General features: G+C 45.6%; 1 protein-coding gene across 1 annotated transcript in view; it reads left to right on the top strand.

Moving 5' to 3' along the window:
- Positions 1–15,285, top strand: part of ext1b (exostosin glycosyltransferase 1b) — a 108,989-nt gene that overhangs the window by 58,309 nt on the left and 35,395 nt on the right. The window contains exons 2-4 of the mRNA XM_014177609.3: positions 8,408–8,501; positions 11,550–11,657; positions 12,128–12,247. Of these exons, the coding sequence (XP_014033084.1) occupies positions 8,408–8,501; positions 11,550–11,657; positions 12,128–12,247 (322 nt within the window). The remainder of the gene's footprint in view (positions 1–8,407; positions 8,502–11,549; positions 11,658–12,127; positions 12,248–15,285) is intronic.

Genomic DNA, 15,285 nt, shown 5'->3' with positions numbered 1-15,285 from the left:
TTTCTTTTAAAAGCACACTACAGTTTTGATATGTTTTGATGTGATTTTCGATAGCATTTGCATTGATGTCAGAGTGGTTAGCCCTGAGTACCAGACCATCGGGTACAACCAACACATGTCCAGAGTGCATAAAAGGAGATTACCATGACTCAATGGTCACATGGAATTTTACTGTCGTCATGACTGCAGGTGTGGCGGTAATACGGTCACCGCAACAGCCCTACTCGCACCATATGCTCAGTCTTATTCGCTCTTACACCTATAGGCCTCTAACTTTATTAATTCACTATCACACACACTCTTTCTCGCGTGCATGCAGGCGCGCGCACACCTCCCATGGCCTCCAGTCATGCAGTTCTGACCGTTGCGTACGGTTTGCTCCCAGGCCTGACACACTATCACAGTGGTCCTAATCCTCCGTGGTACGGTGTCACTTCCATCTCAATGTTACGGTTAATCCACACAGCTCCGGTCCTCACCGTCTTCAGACTGACTAAAGCACATCTTAGCCCTCTTCAGGCAATACACACACATACACGGTAATAACACACACACACACAGCGCAGACACACACACACTGGGAGAGAGACGAGAGATCTCATGGGCTAATGTGACAAGTCCTAACTTTGATCACTTTCTGTGTTTTTGGAGAACATCGAGGTTGTTTGCGGTTTTTGTGTTTTCATCACTTTAGAACGAGCGGGCCCGGAGGGAGGGTTTGCTCTAGCTAGCGTCTGTACCCATACTGCATCAAGCCTGACGGCAGTGCACTGCTGGCGCCTTGCCCAGGAAAGCCCCACCTCCTCCCTCTGAGAAACCTGGCTAAAGGGGGACTAAGGAAAGAGCTGTGTTTCTGAAAGAGTTTCTTAAAATAAAAATAAAAAGATAAATAATCTACTTTTTTAAATTTTTATTATGGATGAAGTTCAGAACGCATGTAATTAAGTCACTCTTCTTAACGGAGGCACTAAACGGGTGTTGCAATGGCAACTGTATTGAAAGTTGTTGCCGGTGGGTCTGGTTGAGAGGGTCACCTAATTGCATCAGATCTGTAAAAGACAGGGCTAATTTTCAGTCCATCTCATCTGAATCAAATTTCCTCAGCATTATGCTATGTTGACTTCATTTACCAATGTTTTCACTCAAAGCACAACATTCTTTACAATAGCCTACTCATATGCTGCCCCTTTCTCTTTTTCTCCCTCTCTCATGGTCTTTCTCTTTATTTATCTATCCCTCACACATAAACACTTCACACACACACACCGCCTGTGGGCTCCTCGGTTCGCTCAGCAGTTGGTTTCCTCCTCGGCAGCTCAAGGTCAGCAGGAAGACAGAGCTCTGCTGTTTGAGAGAAATGAAAATGGAGAGGAGAGAAAGGAGAGCGATCTCTACTGTATCCCTCAGCCAGGGACCAGTGACCCTTCTAAGTGCCCCAGCTAGCCGACTGTAGGGGAAAGCAGTGGACAAGTCAGGGGTCAGGGCCCATCCTCTCTGGCTCTCACTGAGACAGTAGAAGAGACGGAGGGTAGAACCTGTATATGCTATAACTTAGTATTTTACCCTGTTCTTGTATTAAAGTCAGAGTGGGTCCAGGTATACAGATGACACGTACAGTACCAGTCATAAGTTTGGACACACCTACTCATTCAGGGGTTTTTCTTACTTTTTACTATTTTCTACATTGTAGAACAATAGTGAAGACATCAAAACTATGAAATAACACATGGAATCATGTAGTAACCAAAAAAAGGTTAAACAAATCAAACTATATTTGAGATTCTTCAAAGTAGCCACCCTTTGCATTGATGACAGCTTTGCACACTTGGCATTCTCTCAACCAGCTTCAACTGGAATACTTTTCCAACAGTCTTCAAGGAGTTCCCACATATGCTGAGTATTTGTTGGCTGTTTTTCCTTCACTCTGCGGTCCAACTCATCCCAAACCATCTCAATTGGGTTGAAGTCAGGGGATTGTGGAGGCCAGGTCATCTGATGCAGCACTCCATCACTCTCCTTGGTCAAGTAGCCCTTACACAGCCTGGAGGTGTGTTGGGTCATTGTCCTGTTGAAAAACAAATGATAGTCCCACTAAGCGCAAACCAGATGGGATGGCGGATCGCTGCAGAATGCTGTGGTAGCCATGCTGGTTTAATGTGCCTTGAATTCGAAATAAATCACTGACAGTGTCACACCACCTTCATGCTCCACGGTGGGAACCACACATGCGGAGATAATCCGTTCACCTACTCTGCGTCTCACAAAGACATGGCGGTTGGAATCAAAAATCTTAAATTTGGACTCATCAGACCAAAGGACAGATTTCCACCAGTCTAATGTCCATTGCTTGTGTTTCTTGGCCCAAGCAAGTCTCTCTTCTTATTGGTGTCCTTTAGTAGTGGTTTCTTCGCAGCAATTCGACCATGAAGGCCTGATTCACGCGGTGTCCTCTGAACAGTTGATGTTGAGATGTGTCTGTTACTTGAAATCTGAAGCATTGATTTGGAGCTGCAATCTGAGGCTGGTAACTAATGAACTTATCCTCTGCAGCAGAGGTAACTCTGGGTCTTCCTTTCCTGTGGCAGTCCTCATGAGAGCGTTTCATCATAGCGCTTGATGGTTTTTGCGACTGCATTTGAAGAAACTTTCAAAGTTTCAAAGTTCTTGAAATGTTCCATATTGACTGACCTTCACGTCTTAAAGTACTCTTTAAGTTTCTCTTTGCTTATTTGAGCTGTTATGGCCATAATATGGACTTGGTCTTTTACCAAATAGGGCTATATTCTGTATACCACCCCTACCATGTCACAATACAACTGACTGGCTCAAACACATTAAGAAGGAAAGAAATTCCACAAATTAACTTTTAACAAGTTAACCTCTATGGGCTAGGTGGGACGCTAGCGTGCCACCCGTGGTGCACTCCATCAACAGCAGGTGCATTTCAAGAGCGGCAAATTTGAATCCAAATAAATGTCAAAATTCAAATTTTTCAAACATACAACTATTTTACACCCTTTGAAAGATAAACATCTCCTTAATCTAACCACGTTTTACGATTTCAAAAAGGTTTTACGGCGAAAGCATAAATTTAGAGTATGTTAGGACAGTACATTTACAAGAGTTGTGTGTAATGTTTTGTCAATTCAAAGACAGGGTCACCAAAACCATAAAACCAGCTAAAATGATGCACTAACCTTTTACAATCTCCATCAGATGACACTCCTAGGACATTATGTTAGACAATGCATGCATTTTTAGTTCTATCAAGTTCATATTTATATCCAAAAACAGCGTTTTACTATGGCATTGATGTTGAGGAAATCGTTTCCCTCCAATAACCGGCAGTCAAGTCAGCGTCACAAATTAAATAATTAAAATTATAAAACATTGGTAAAATATTATATTGTCATTTAAAGAATTATAGATTTACATCTCTTGAACGCAATCAACTTGCCAGATTTAAAAATAACCTTACTGGGAAATCTCACTTTGCAATAATCTGAGCACTGCGCCCAGAAAAATACGCGTTGCGATACAGACTAGACGTCATGTTGGGGAGATCTAAAATCGAAAATACTATGTAAATAATCCATTACCTTTGATTCTCTTCATCAGATGTCACTTCCAGGTATCACAGGTCCATAACGAATGTAGTTTTGTTCAAAAAAGCTCATCATTTATGTCCAAAAATCTCCGTCTTGTTAGCACATGATCTAAGCCAGCCGGACTTCTCGTCATGAACGAGGGGAAAAAATATATTTACGTTCGTTCAAACATGTCAAACGTTGTATAGCATAAATCATTAGGGCCTTTTTTAACCAGAACATGAATAATATTCAAGGTGGACGAATGCATACTCTTTTATAACGTATTGGAACAAGGGTACCCAACATGAACTCGCGCGCCAGGTGTCTAATGGGCCATCATCGTTCCATGGCTCTTGTTCGGTCAGATCTCCCTCCAGAAGACTCAAAACACTTTGTAAAGGCTGGTGACATCTAGTGGAAGCAATAGGAAGTGCCAAAATATTCCTCAGCCCCTGTGTTTTTCAAAGGGATAGGTTTAAAGGTAATACAACACATCAGGTATCCACTTCCTGTCAGAAAATGTCTCAGGGTTTTGCCTGCCAAATGAGTTCTGTTATACTCACAGACACCATTCAAACAGTTTTAGAAAATGTAGGGTGTTTTCTATCCATATGTAATAAGTATATGCATATTCTAGTTACTGGGTAGGAGTGGTAACCAGATTAAATCGGGTATGTTTTTTTATCCAGCCGTGTCAATACTGCCCCCTAGCCCTAACAGGTTAATTGACATGCATTCCAGGTAACTACCTCATGAAGCTGGTTGAGAGAATGCCAAGAGAGATTGCAAAGTGTGCAAAGGGTGGCTACTTTGAATAATCTCAAGTGTAAAATGTTTTTTAACACTTTTTTGGTTACTACATGATTCCATATGTGTTATTTCATAGTCTTGATGTCTTCACTATTATTATACAATGTAGAAAATAGTCAAAATAACGAAAAACCCTTGAATGAGTAGGTGTGTCCAAACTTGACTGGTACTGTATATCAAGATGGTACAAGGATGATAATGTATTGATATAGATGGAATTAGACATGCACCTACTGTTTGTACGGGTCTGTAATCATGTGTAATCTACATCATTATCACCATCACAGATCCATAAATCAGTTGTTATAAACTGACACTAGCTGTCATGACTGTTTTAATTTAAATGTTTTACATTTGAGTCATTTAGGAGACGCTCTTATCCAGAGCAATTAGGGTTTAAGTGCCTTGCTCTAGGGAACATCGCGAGATTTTTTACTAATCGTCTGTCTGCTGCAGGTATGTCTAGCTTGCTGTGTCTAGTATTAGTAGTGTGACGACCCTGGGTTTATAATCGCGGAAATCGACTCTGTCGCTCGAGCATGCTTTTGCGGCACAGTCGATAGCGCGCCGGACTTCGGGCTTGAAGGTCGAGGGTTCGAGGCCTGATCCCTGCTGTTTCATTACAGCATTTTATTAGGATCCCCATTTAGCTACTGTCAGAGCTACAGCTTCTCATCCTGGCGTCCACACATAAACATAAAACATGACATAATACATAACATTAAGGCCGTGGCTACGGATACAGAGTTTTCGCCCACACCTTGCCCGACCCTCCGGTAACCTCTTTCTTGAAGCTAAAGCATCCGGATCACGTACTGCACGTGTTATTTTACGCACACATTTGTTTTTCTAACGAAGCTGCTGCTCAAACTCCCACTCCCTTCACGTTTCGCGCTTTACTGACCCTCTTCTGAACCATGATGCTGTAGCTTATGTCTCTGCCTCATATTTCTGAACAGCTGAAACGAAAAGCCCGCGGCGATTTGAGAGAACGTTCCAAAACGCATATATTATGAAGGCCACAATCTTCTGTCTGCTTTAACGGATGTTGCACCAGCAGGACGCTGTCCCTACACTTTGCACACATTCTGTCTGATGGTGTAGGCTGATCTTTATAGTTGCTGCCATATCATAGTTCCTGAAAAAAAAAACATTAATTGACTGCCTGTCTGCCTCCGGCGCAGTTTAGCCAATGTTTGCAATGAGGATGGAAAAAAGAACATTCAATCGCTAATTAGACTGCGTGTCTGTGTTTTGCTGCGTTCCGAGTGTTCCGAGTGTCTATCCGGACCGGTAGAATTAGTCTGAGAATGGGCCAGTTCATTTTGCATCACCCGGTGCCATAGTTATGTCATATATGCTGATGTTGGGGAGGGGGAATATCCGTATTTTTAACCTGGGCTAAGTGGGATACAAACTCTATCCGTAGCCACTCATAGACAATTACAGCTGAAGGACATAATTATGTAAAATGACATACATAACATTTAATGGACAGGTACAGAACTACATTTATTAAATAAACATACAATAGACAATACATAGCATTAATAGACAGGTACAGATCTACATACATGTCTAAGAACAAATACAATCAATGCAAAGTGTACTCATAATTACGGCTACACTGCAGTCATCTATTTTTGTTATTTGCTTGCTGTTACAATCGCAGGTCCTTATCCTAATAGTGTTCTGTAAACACTAGCATTGGGAACCGCCCGTGTCCTTGGTTCTCCCGTTTTGACGGCAATACTATTCCTAACAATGTTATTCATAGATGTTTACTGAATGCAATGGAAATGCAACAGTTCCTCCAGCTAAGGCGCCGACCACAGTTTTCACGCTAGCAACTTAATCCTTCACCTTAGCTACGTACGTGGACTTTTTAGAGATCCATCAGATGAGCTTCACTTACGTCCTTCGCCCAGTATAGTGCACAGAAATTAACTAAACCAATGAACTAAGCCACGTTAAAGGGTTAAATGGAGTATATTGCAACAGTTTGCAGTCTACCGCCTGTAAAGGGTTAGCTAAGGTATAGTGTGCGTGGACTTTGGACTTATTCATAAAATGATGTCCCCTCTGGAGTTTCCTCCGGTTCTCATAAACTTGTTTTGCATTTCCATTCCCCGCACCACACTCACTCCCAGCAGCACCTGCCCGTCACGCACAAAATAAGAATACACTTTCATACACTTCAATAAAACGTTGCTCTACTGACTAACATCAGCAAACTGACCAGACGATCATATGGAACAGCGAGTCCTTACTCTACTGAGGCGTTGCTTTCTCTGAGCCCTGATGCCAAGGGCACATCTTATCTTGAACATTAACCCAAACACCAGATGTGCTCTGGAGGGAGATGCTACAGCTATTTAGGGTAGTCTGTCTCATTTGATGTTCTATGGCATTAAGGCAAGGAGTGACATGAGGGGTGGCCGGCGCTGCACAGGGAGACAGCTGGTGCAGAAATATGTGTGTGCCCCGCCCATGTCTGTCTCCGTGGACAGGTGATAGAAGTGGTTGGGTGTGCGGCTGTCGTCAACTACACCGCTCCTGCAAACGTGGCCACCGAGGTGTGTGTGTGTGATGCATGTTGTGTTCTAACTGTATATTATATATGGGACTTTCAGCACTGACTTGTGCGGTGCGCAGGCCATTTATTAGTTCTTCCCGTGTGTGTGTGTGTGTACGTACCTGTTTGTGCTTTGAATCCTAGCGGTAGACCTGTCCCAGCTATTGCCCTCCAATGTTACGTGAGCCTATGTGCGGGATTGAGTACGCAAAAACACACACGCCCTTCCGTTAGTGTCAGTAAACAGCATCATCCCTCTGCACCGTGGGGAGAGAGAGAGACGGGGATAGAGAATGACTGTCCTTTCACCTTCACCCCATATAGACCGTGCTAAATGAGATTATTTTCCACCTCCACTCTTTTTTTAACCTCCTAACCTAAAGGACCTGTCTTTAGCTGACTCTCCCTGGCAAGTTCTGCAGTAGTGGCTGTAATGGAGGGGAGAGGGAGTGAGTTAGGAGGGTCAGAGAGAGAAAGTGAATAGAGAGGAGAGTTGAAAAGCACTTTGTGACAACTGAAGACGTTAAAAAAAAAGGGCTTTATGAATGTGATTAAGAGAGAATTGGACTGAAAGGCAATGGAAGAAACTCGATTGCATTTCCTTGATCCCTCGCGAGCTCTCGCCGCCTCCTCAAAACCAATTGGATGAGAAGGTCAGAGTGGAGAGAAGAGGAATCAAGGAAATGCAATTGAGATTCCCCCAATGACAGGAGAGGCGAGAGAGAAAGATGGGCAGAAAGTCTTTCTCCTGGGCCTTAGTGGATGTTAAAGCCCCAGTAAACGGCTGTCTGTGTGAAATGGGAAAACATCTTCATAGTCTCATCCCGTCTCGTGTACCTACTCTCTGCTACCCTGTGTGACTTCACCTGTACGCTACTCCCTCTGTCTGGGCATGATTAAGAGCGTGCGGGCAGACACAGACAGTCCCCCCCCCCTTCTGTGGCTGGTTTAAGCACACACGCCCACCGCAGCAGGAGCTTGCCTCTTGGTAGCAGGTGTCACTCACAGCTCGTTACCCCTGGCAGGGTTGATCATTCTGTTTGGATAGCAATAAGGCACACCTCACTGGAGAGATGGAGGGGAGGAGATGGAGTGGGATGGAGAGAGGAGTGGCGTGGCGTGGACGGAGCAAGCGGGAGAGGGAGATGAGGAATTGCACTGCAGTGAGAAACTGGTGTGTTTGTGATGGGAGATATAGATTTGTCTTCTGTCCGTACCTGTCTATGAATGATGTTACATGATGCAGCTGAGGGACTTAGTGTATACCGGGGCGTGATGTTATGTGAGTGTGTTCCGGAAGGTGAGCATAGCTAGTACTGTGTATACATGTGGTCCTGAGGGTGTATGATTATAGGAGAGAAACCTGACAGCCTCTACTTTGTGTGTGTGTGTGTGTGTGTGACATGTACTGACGATGTGTGTTTCTCCACAGATATGACTACAGAGAGATGCTGCACAACTCCACTTTCTGCCTGGTGCCTCGGGGCAGACGCCTGGGATCCTTTCGCTTCCTGGAGGCACTGCAAGTGAGTGGGCCGCACACACAGGCACACACGCACAGAGATGGACTCCTTAAGATTCCTGGAGGCACTGCAGTTGAGTGGCCTTCGATACACACCTACTGTGGCTTCGGAAAGTATTCAGACCCAGTGACTTTTTACACATTTTGTTACGTCACAGCCTTATTCAATAATTGATTAAATAAAAACGATCTCCTCATCAATCTACACACAATCTACACACAATACCCCATAATGACGAAGCGAAAACAGATATTTTTTTAAATGTTTGCAAATGTATTAATTAAAAACAAAAAACATATCATATTTACATAAGCGTTCAGACCCTTTGCTATGAGACTAAACATTTAGTTCAGGTGCATCCTGTTTCCATTGATCATCCTTGATGTTTCTACAACTCGATTGGAGGCCACTGGTGGTAAATTCAATTGATTGGACATGATTTGGAAAGGCAGCTGTCTATATAAGGTCCCACAGTTGACAGTGCATGTCAAAGCATAAACCAAGCCCTGAGCACTCCGTCAATTAGGCCTTTATGGTAGAGTGGCCAGACGGAAGCCACTTCTCTGTGAAAGGCACATGACAGCCCGCTTGGAGTTTGCCAAAAGGCACCTAAAGACTCCCAGACCATGAGAAACAAGATTCTCTGGTCTGATGAAACCAAGATTGAACTCTTTGACCTGACTGCCAAACGTCCCAATTGGAGAAACCTGGAACCATCCCTACGGTGAAGCATGGTGGTGGCAGCATCATGCTGTGGGGATGTTTTTCAGTGGCAGGGACTAGGAGACTAGTCGGGATCGAGGGAAAGATGAACGGAACAAAGTACAGAGAGATCCTTGATGAAAACCTGCTCCAGTGTTCAGGACCTCAGACTGCGGAAAAGGTTCACCTTCCAACAGAACAACGAACCTAAGCACACAGCTAAGACAACGCAGGAGTGGCTTCAGGACAAGTCTCTGAATGTCTTTGAGTGGCCCGGCCAGAGCCTGGACTTGAACCTGATCGAACATCTCTGGAGAGACCTGAAAATTGCCATGAAGCGACGCTCCCCATCCAACCTGACAGAGCTTGAGAGGATCTGCAGAGAAGAATGGAAGAAACTCACCAAATACAGGTGTGCCAAGCTTGTAGCGTCATACCCAGGGAGACTCTAGGTTGTAATCGCTGCCAAAGGTGCTTCAACAAAGTACTGAGTAAAGGGTCTGAACACGATATTGAAGTAAAATATATATATATATTAAAAAACTTTTCTTCAAACCTGTTTTTGCTTTGTCATTATGGGGTAATGTGTGTAGATTGAGGGGGGGGGGGGAAAACAATTTCAGCGATTTTTATAATAAGACTGTAACCTAACAAAATGTAGGAAAGGTCAAGGGGTCTGAATATTTTCCAAAGGCACAGTATGTATCCCAATACCTGTGCTGTAGGGCTGGGATTGGCCAGGGACCTCACGATGCGATATCGCGATACTGAGGTGCCGATACGATATGTATTGCGATTTGATGTTCCAAACATATTTCTCACTATATGTCTGCTGCGGAGACAAGAAAGAGCCTGAGAAAATTTGTTTTGATCAGTCATGGAAATAAAAGTGCTGAAAACATGTTGGCTCACTATTTAAAAAGAAGATGGAGAACAAGCTATAGGATAAAAAATACTGGAATTTTTGACGCATGTACAGCAGACTAGCTCAAGCTAATGCTACCTTACAAATCGATAGGTGGAGTCAAAGTATTGATATAATATATGTATATATAGTCCAAAAATGATATGTAACTATCACATTTTCTTTCTTCACCCGTCACTGTGCTGTGCATACGTTTTGTTCCCACGCTGTCTTTCTCACACAGTGAAACCCCATACATTGCAACTTCACTCTTTACACAGCAAATGCATTTCTACACTCTGTCCTACCCACTCCATTTAATCTCCTCCAAGTATCACAGAACCCTTACACTCTCTTATATACATACTTCGTTACCACACGTACTCCCACTCCATACGTCTCCTCGATGTATTGCCCAACCACAGAACGCTCATAACCTCTCCTATACCACACGCTTACCACACACCTTTTAAGCACACTTACTCCCGCTCCATATGCACTTTCCAGGTACCACTCAACAGCTGCATACTTGTGCCCTTCAATCCCGACCTACAGTGTATCCACTTGTCAGATTCGAGCCAACTGGTGCACACTTCATAACCTATACCTCTCACACCTGTCGCACACCTGTGCACCTCCCACTCTGTCTACTTCCACACTCATCACCTCTAATATTAGTGCACACTTCTCCACAGAGAGTGTACACTTGTATCTCTCTCCTCTCCTACGCTTTCACTCTGACTCACACCACTCAGTCTAGATCTCCTAGCCTCTCCACTCATCGAGAGAGTGTGTGTGTGTGTTTGTCTACCTTGGTGAGTGTGTGTCTATTTATCTACCATGGTGAGTGTGTGTGTGTGCGAGTCAGAGGTGAATGTGAATGCAAGAGCCTTCACTTGTATTAGTGTGTCTGTTTGTAGGAGAGAGTCAGAGTGTGAGAGCGAAAGCAGGGCCCGGGGGCCGGTGCTGTTTTGTAGGAGAGAGTCAGAGTGTGAGAGCGAAAGCAGGGCCCGGGGGCCGGTGCTGTTTTGTAGGAGAGAGTCAGAGTGCGAGAGCGAAAGCAGGGGCCGGGGGCCGGTGCTGTTTTAGCTGACACCTTTATGACCCCTGATTGACAGGGCTGTCATTACGTCAAACTCTCATCACACTGCACCAGCTGTTCTCCTTTTCTCGCCATTCCCCTACCTCTCCATTAAGTCTCCTCTACTTCGCCACTGCCAAAGGCCAGCCTCCGCTTGGTTACCTCTCCCTCGCTCTTTTTTTTCTCTCTCTCTTTTTACTGTCTCGTTCTCTCTCTCTCTCTCTCTCCAACTGTGTGCTGTTTTCTTGTATCGATTTCCAAGTCTGTTTTAAAAAAAAAAAAAATCTCTCTGTTCCGCGCCTCTCTCCGTGTCCCTAATCTATTGTTCTCCCTCTCTCCCTGTGTTGTGTATCTCTGTCTTTAGGCAGCCTGTGTGCCTGTGATGCTGAGTAACGGTTGGGAGCTGCCCTTCTCTGAGATCATCAACTGGAACACGGCGGCCGTCATCGGGGACGAGAGGCTCCTGCTGCAGGTACGACGCACGCCCCTCACCATCCCCGTAACCACCACCTCCGTCCCTCAACCACTTTTTAAAGGGACACTGCAAGATTCTACTTACCAAGAGTCAGAGGAACTCGTGGACACCATTTATATGTCTCTGCGTGCAATATGAAGGAAGTTGGAGTTAGTTTCGCAAGCCAATGATAATTAGCGTTAACGCAATGAATCGGAGAGTCCACTCACAGACTATCTCTCTCAGCCCGGGATCATATTCATTACAGGCTAGACACACCTTAGCAAAACATTTTGCAACAGAAAATTCAAACGGTTGTTTCTTAGTGGCTCCGTTTCCCTCCTCCCTCCCCTCTCTGACTGTCCCTGCTGTCCTCCTCCATCCCCCTCTCTCTGACCCGACCATGGCATGTTGTCCCCTTCTTCACCCCCCCTGCCCCTCTCTCCAGCCCCTCTATCTAACAATGTCGCCCTCCTGTCCTCCTCCAGATCCCGTCCACGGTGCGCTCCATCCATCAGGATAAGATCCTAGCTCTGAGGCAGCAGACCCAATTCCTGTGGGAGGCCTACTTCTCCTCCATGGAGAAGATTGTGCTGACTACTCTGGAGGTGAGACAGACACACACACAGACACACAAACACAGACACACAGAAAAACACACACTCACACAACACACACATACACACACACACTTTCTTTCTCATTTTCTCTCTCCGTCTCCTCGGCTATCAATCTCCCTCTGTCTTCCAGAGTTCCAATGTCACGCTAGCCTCACCGCAATCTCTCTGTTTATTCCCAAGTGTCTATTTCATGCTAGACTGACCTTACACCACTAGCCATCCTCACACCACCAGCCATCCACACACTACCAGTCATCCTCACACTACCAGCCATCCTCACACTACCAGTCATCCTCACACTACTAGCCATCCGCACACCACCAGCCATCCTCACACTACTAGCCATCCTCACACTACTAGCCATCCTCACACCACCAGCCATCCTCACACCACCAGCCATCCTCACACTACCAGCCATCCTCACACTACCAGTCATCCTCACACTACTAGCCATCGTCACACCACCAGCCATCCGCACACCACCAGCCATCCTCACACCACCAGCCATCCTCACACCACCAGCCATCCTCACACCACCAGCCATCCTCACACCACCAGCCATCCTCACACCACCAGCCATCCTCACACTACTAGCTATCCTCACACCACCAGCCATCCTCACACCACCAGCCATCCTCACACCACCAGCCATCCGCACACCACCAGCCATCCGCACACCACCAGCCATCCTCACACCACCAGCCATCCGCACACCACCAGCCATCCTCACAAATGCAAATGCATCATCCTATGAGCACAAGACGTTGAAAATACATATATATTTTATGTATTTTCGACCTAAATTACGTCTTCAACGTCTTTTCAACGTCTTGCGCTCATAGGGCACAGTCTACACCAGGGGTCGGCAACAGGCGGCCAGCATGCCAAAACCGTCCGGCAAGTGATTTTTTTTAGGGGGTAAATAAAAGACTACAATCACCAGGAATTCAGCAAAATTTTTCATTTAAGAAATGATTCCCATGAATTTAAAAAAATGTGATTGTGTCTCAATGTAATCAAGGTATGAAATTGTAGTTATTTTCGAATACAATCTCTTTTTGGGGTTAGTTGGTGTCAATTTGCAGTGTAAAAATGATTATAATTATGCTCCGTTCCCCCCGACAATCCACTCAGACAAATTCGGCCCGCAGCTGAATCTAATTGCCTACGCCCTGGTCTACGCCATAGCATGGCACCAATCTCAAATGTATCTCTATTTTCTACACAGCCTTGGAGAAAAACTAGCCTCATGCCCCACAATCTCATCTATATCTTCAATCTGAGTATTCATGCTAGCCGCACCAACCCGATGGACATCTTTTAGTCTGTCGCGCCAATCACCTTTATCTCTACTAGTCTCAACCTGGGATTGCTGCAATCTCACACACAGGTCTCCATACGTCTCAGTGTTTGGGCACCAGCTCAGCGGTGGCACCCAGGCTTAACCCCACTGCCGTGCTGTCACTCTGTGCTAAGGTGGGGAGGAGGGCGGGGGACATTGTAACACGCCACAGCCCGGGTGACTTACCGTTTTGTTGTATTTGTGCCACATGTGGTTAAGGGAGATACGAGGGTTCAAGGGAGAGATGGAGGGGGGGGGGGGGGGGGACTATATATAAAAGTATGTGGACATACCTTCAAATTAGTCGCTTCGGCTATTTCAGCCACACCCGTTGCCGAGAGGTGTATAAAATCGAGCACACCGCCATGCAATCTCCATAGACAAACATTGTCAGTAGAATGGCCTTACTGAAGAGCTCAGTGACTTTCAACGTGGCACCGTCATAGGATGCCACCTTTCCAACAAGTCAGTTCGTCAAATTTCTGCCCTGCTAGAGCTGCCTCGGTCAACTGTAAGTGCTGTTATTGTGAAGTGGAAACGTCTAGGATCAACAACGGTTCAGCCACGAAGTGGTAGGCCACACAAGCTCACAGAATGGGACCGCCGGGTGCTGAAGCGCATAAAAATTGTCTGTCCTCGGTTGCGACACTCACTACCGAGTTCCAAACGGCCTCTGGAAGCAACGTCAGCACAACAACTGTTCGTCGGGATCTTCATGAAATGGGTTTCCATGGCCGAGCACGCGCACACAAGTCCAAGATCACCATGCGCAATGCCAAGCGCCGGCCGGAGTGGCGTAAAGCTCGCCACCATTGGACTGGAGCAGTGGAAACATGTTCTCTGGAGTGATGAATCACACTTCACCATGGACGAATCTGGGCTTGGTCGGATGCCAAGAGAACAACACCTGCCCTAATGCATAGTGCCAACTATAACGTTTGGTGGAGGAGGAAAAATGTTCTGGAACTGTTTTTTTTCATGGTTTGGGCTAGGCCCCTTAGTTCCAGTAAAGGGAAATCTTAATGCTACAGTACAGAGCCCTGACCTCAACCCCATCGAACACCTTTGGAATGAATTGGGACACAGACTGCGAGCCAGGCCTAATTGCCCAACATCAGTGCCCAACCTCACTAATGTTCTTGTGGCTAAATGGAACCATCTCCCCACAGCAATGTTCCAACATCTAGTGCAAAGCCTTCCCAGAAGAGTGGAGGCTTTTAAAGCAGCAATTTTATTGCCCATGATTGTGGAATTAGATGTTCGATGAGCAGGTATCCACATACTTTTGTTCATGTAGTGTATGTTAATGCCGTTGCCTTGGCAGCTCCCGAGATAACGAGCTGTATGGGTTATTCATTCGGCTGTGTCACGCTCAGTCTGCAGCAGATCTAGGCCGATACACACACACACACACACACACACACACACACAATCTCTCTCCTCACACACTCCCTGTGTCGTCCTCTCACGGCTTCACACACTCACAGAAACCAGCGTCTGTGTGGCGGGCGACTGAGTTGGTGAGCGAGTAAACAAGCAAGAGAGCAAGCCCAACCAATCACGTTGCATTTCCTGTCAGGAAGTTGAGAAGTTTTGACCAATCACAAAGCCAATGGTGCCTTCCCTGTTCCTGCCGATTCCCGGCACACCTATTAAACGGAATTACAGTGCGTTTCCAAAACAG

This window comes from Salmo salar, chromosome 27 (genome assembly GCF_965601325.2).
Source record: "Salmo salar chromosome 27, fSalSal1, whole genome shotgun sequence".
Classification (NCBI taxonomy): Eukaryota; Metazoa; Chordata; class Actinopteri; order Salmoniformes; family Salmonidae; genus Salmo; species Salmo salar.
This window is presented reverse-complemented; position numbering and strand designations above follow the sequence as displayed.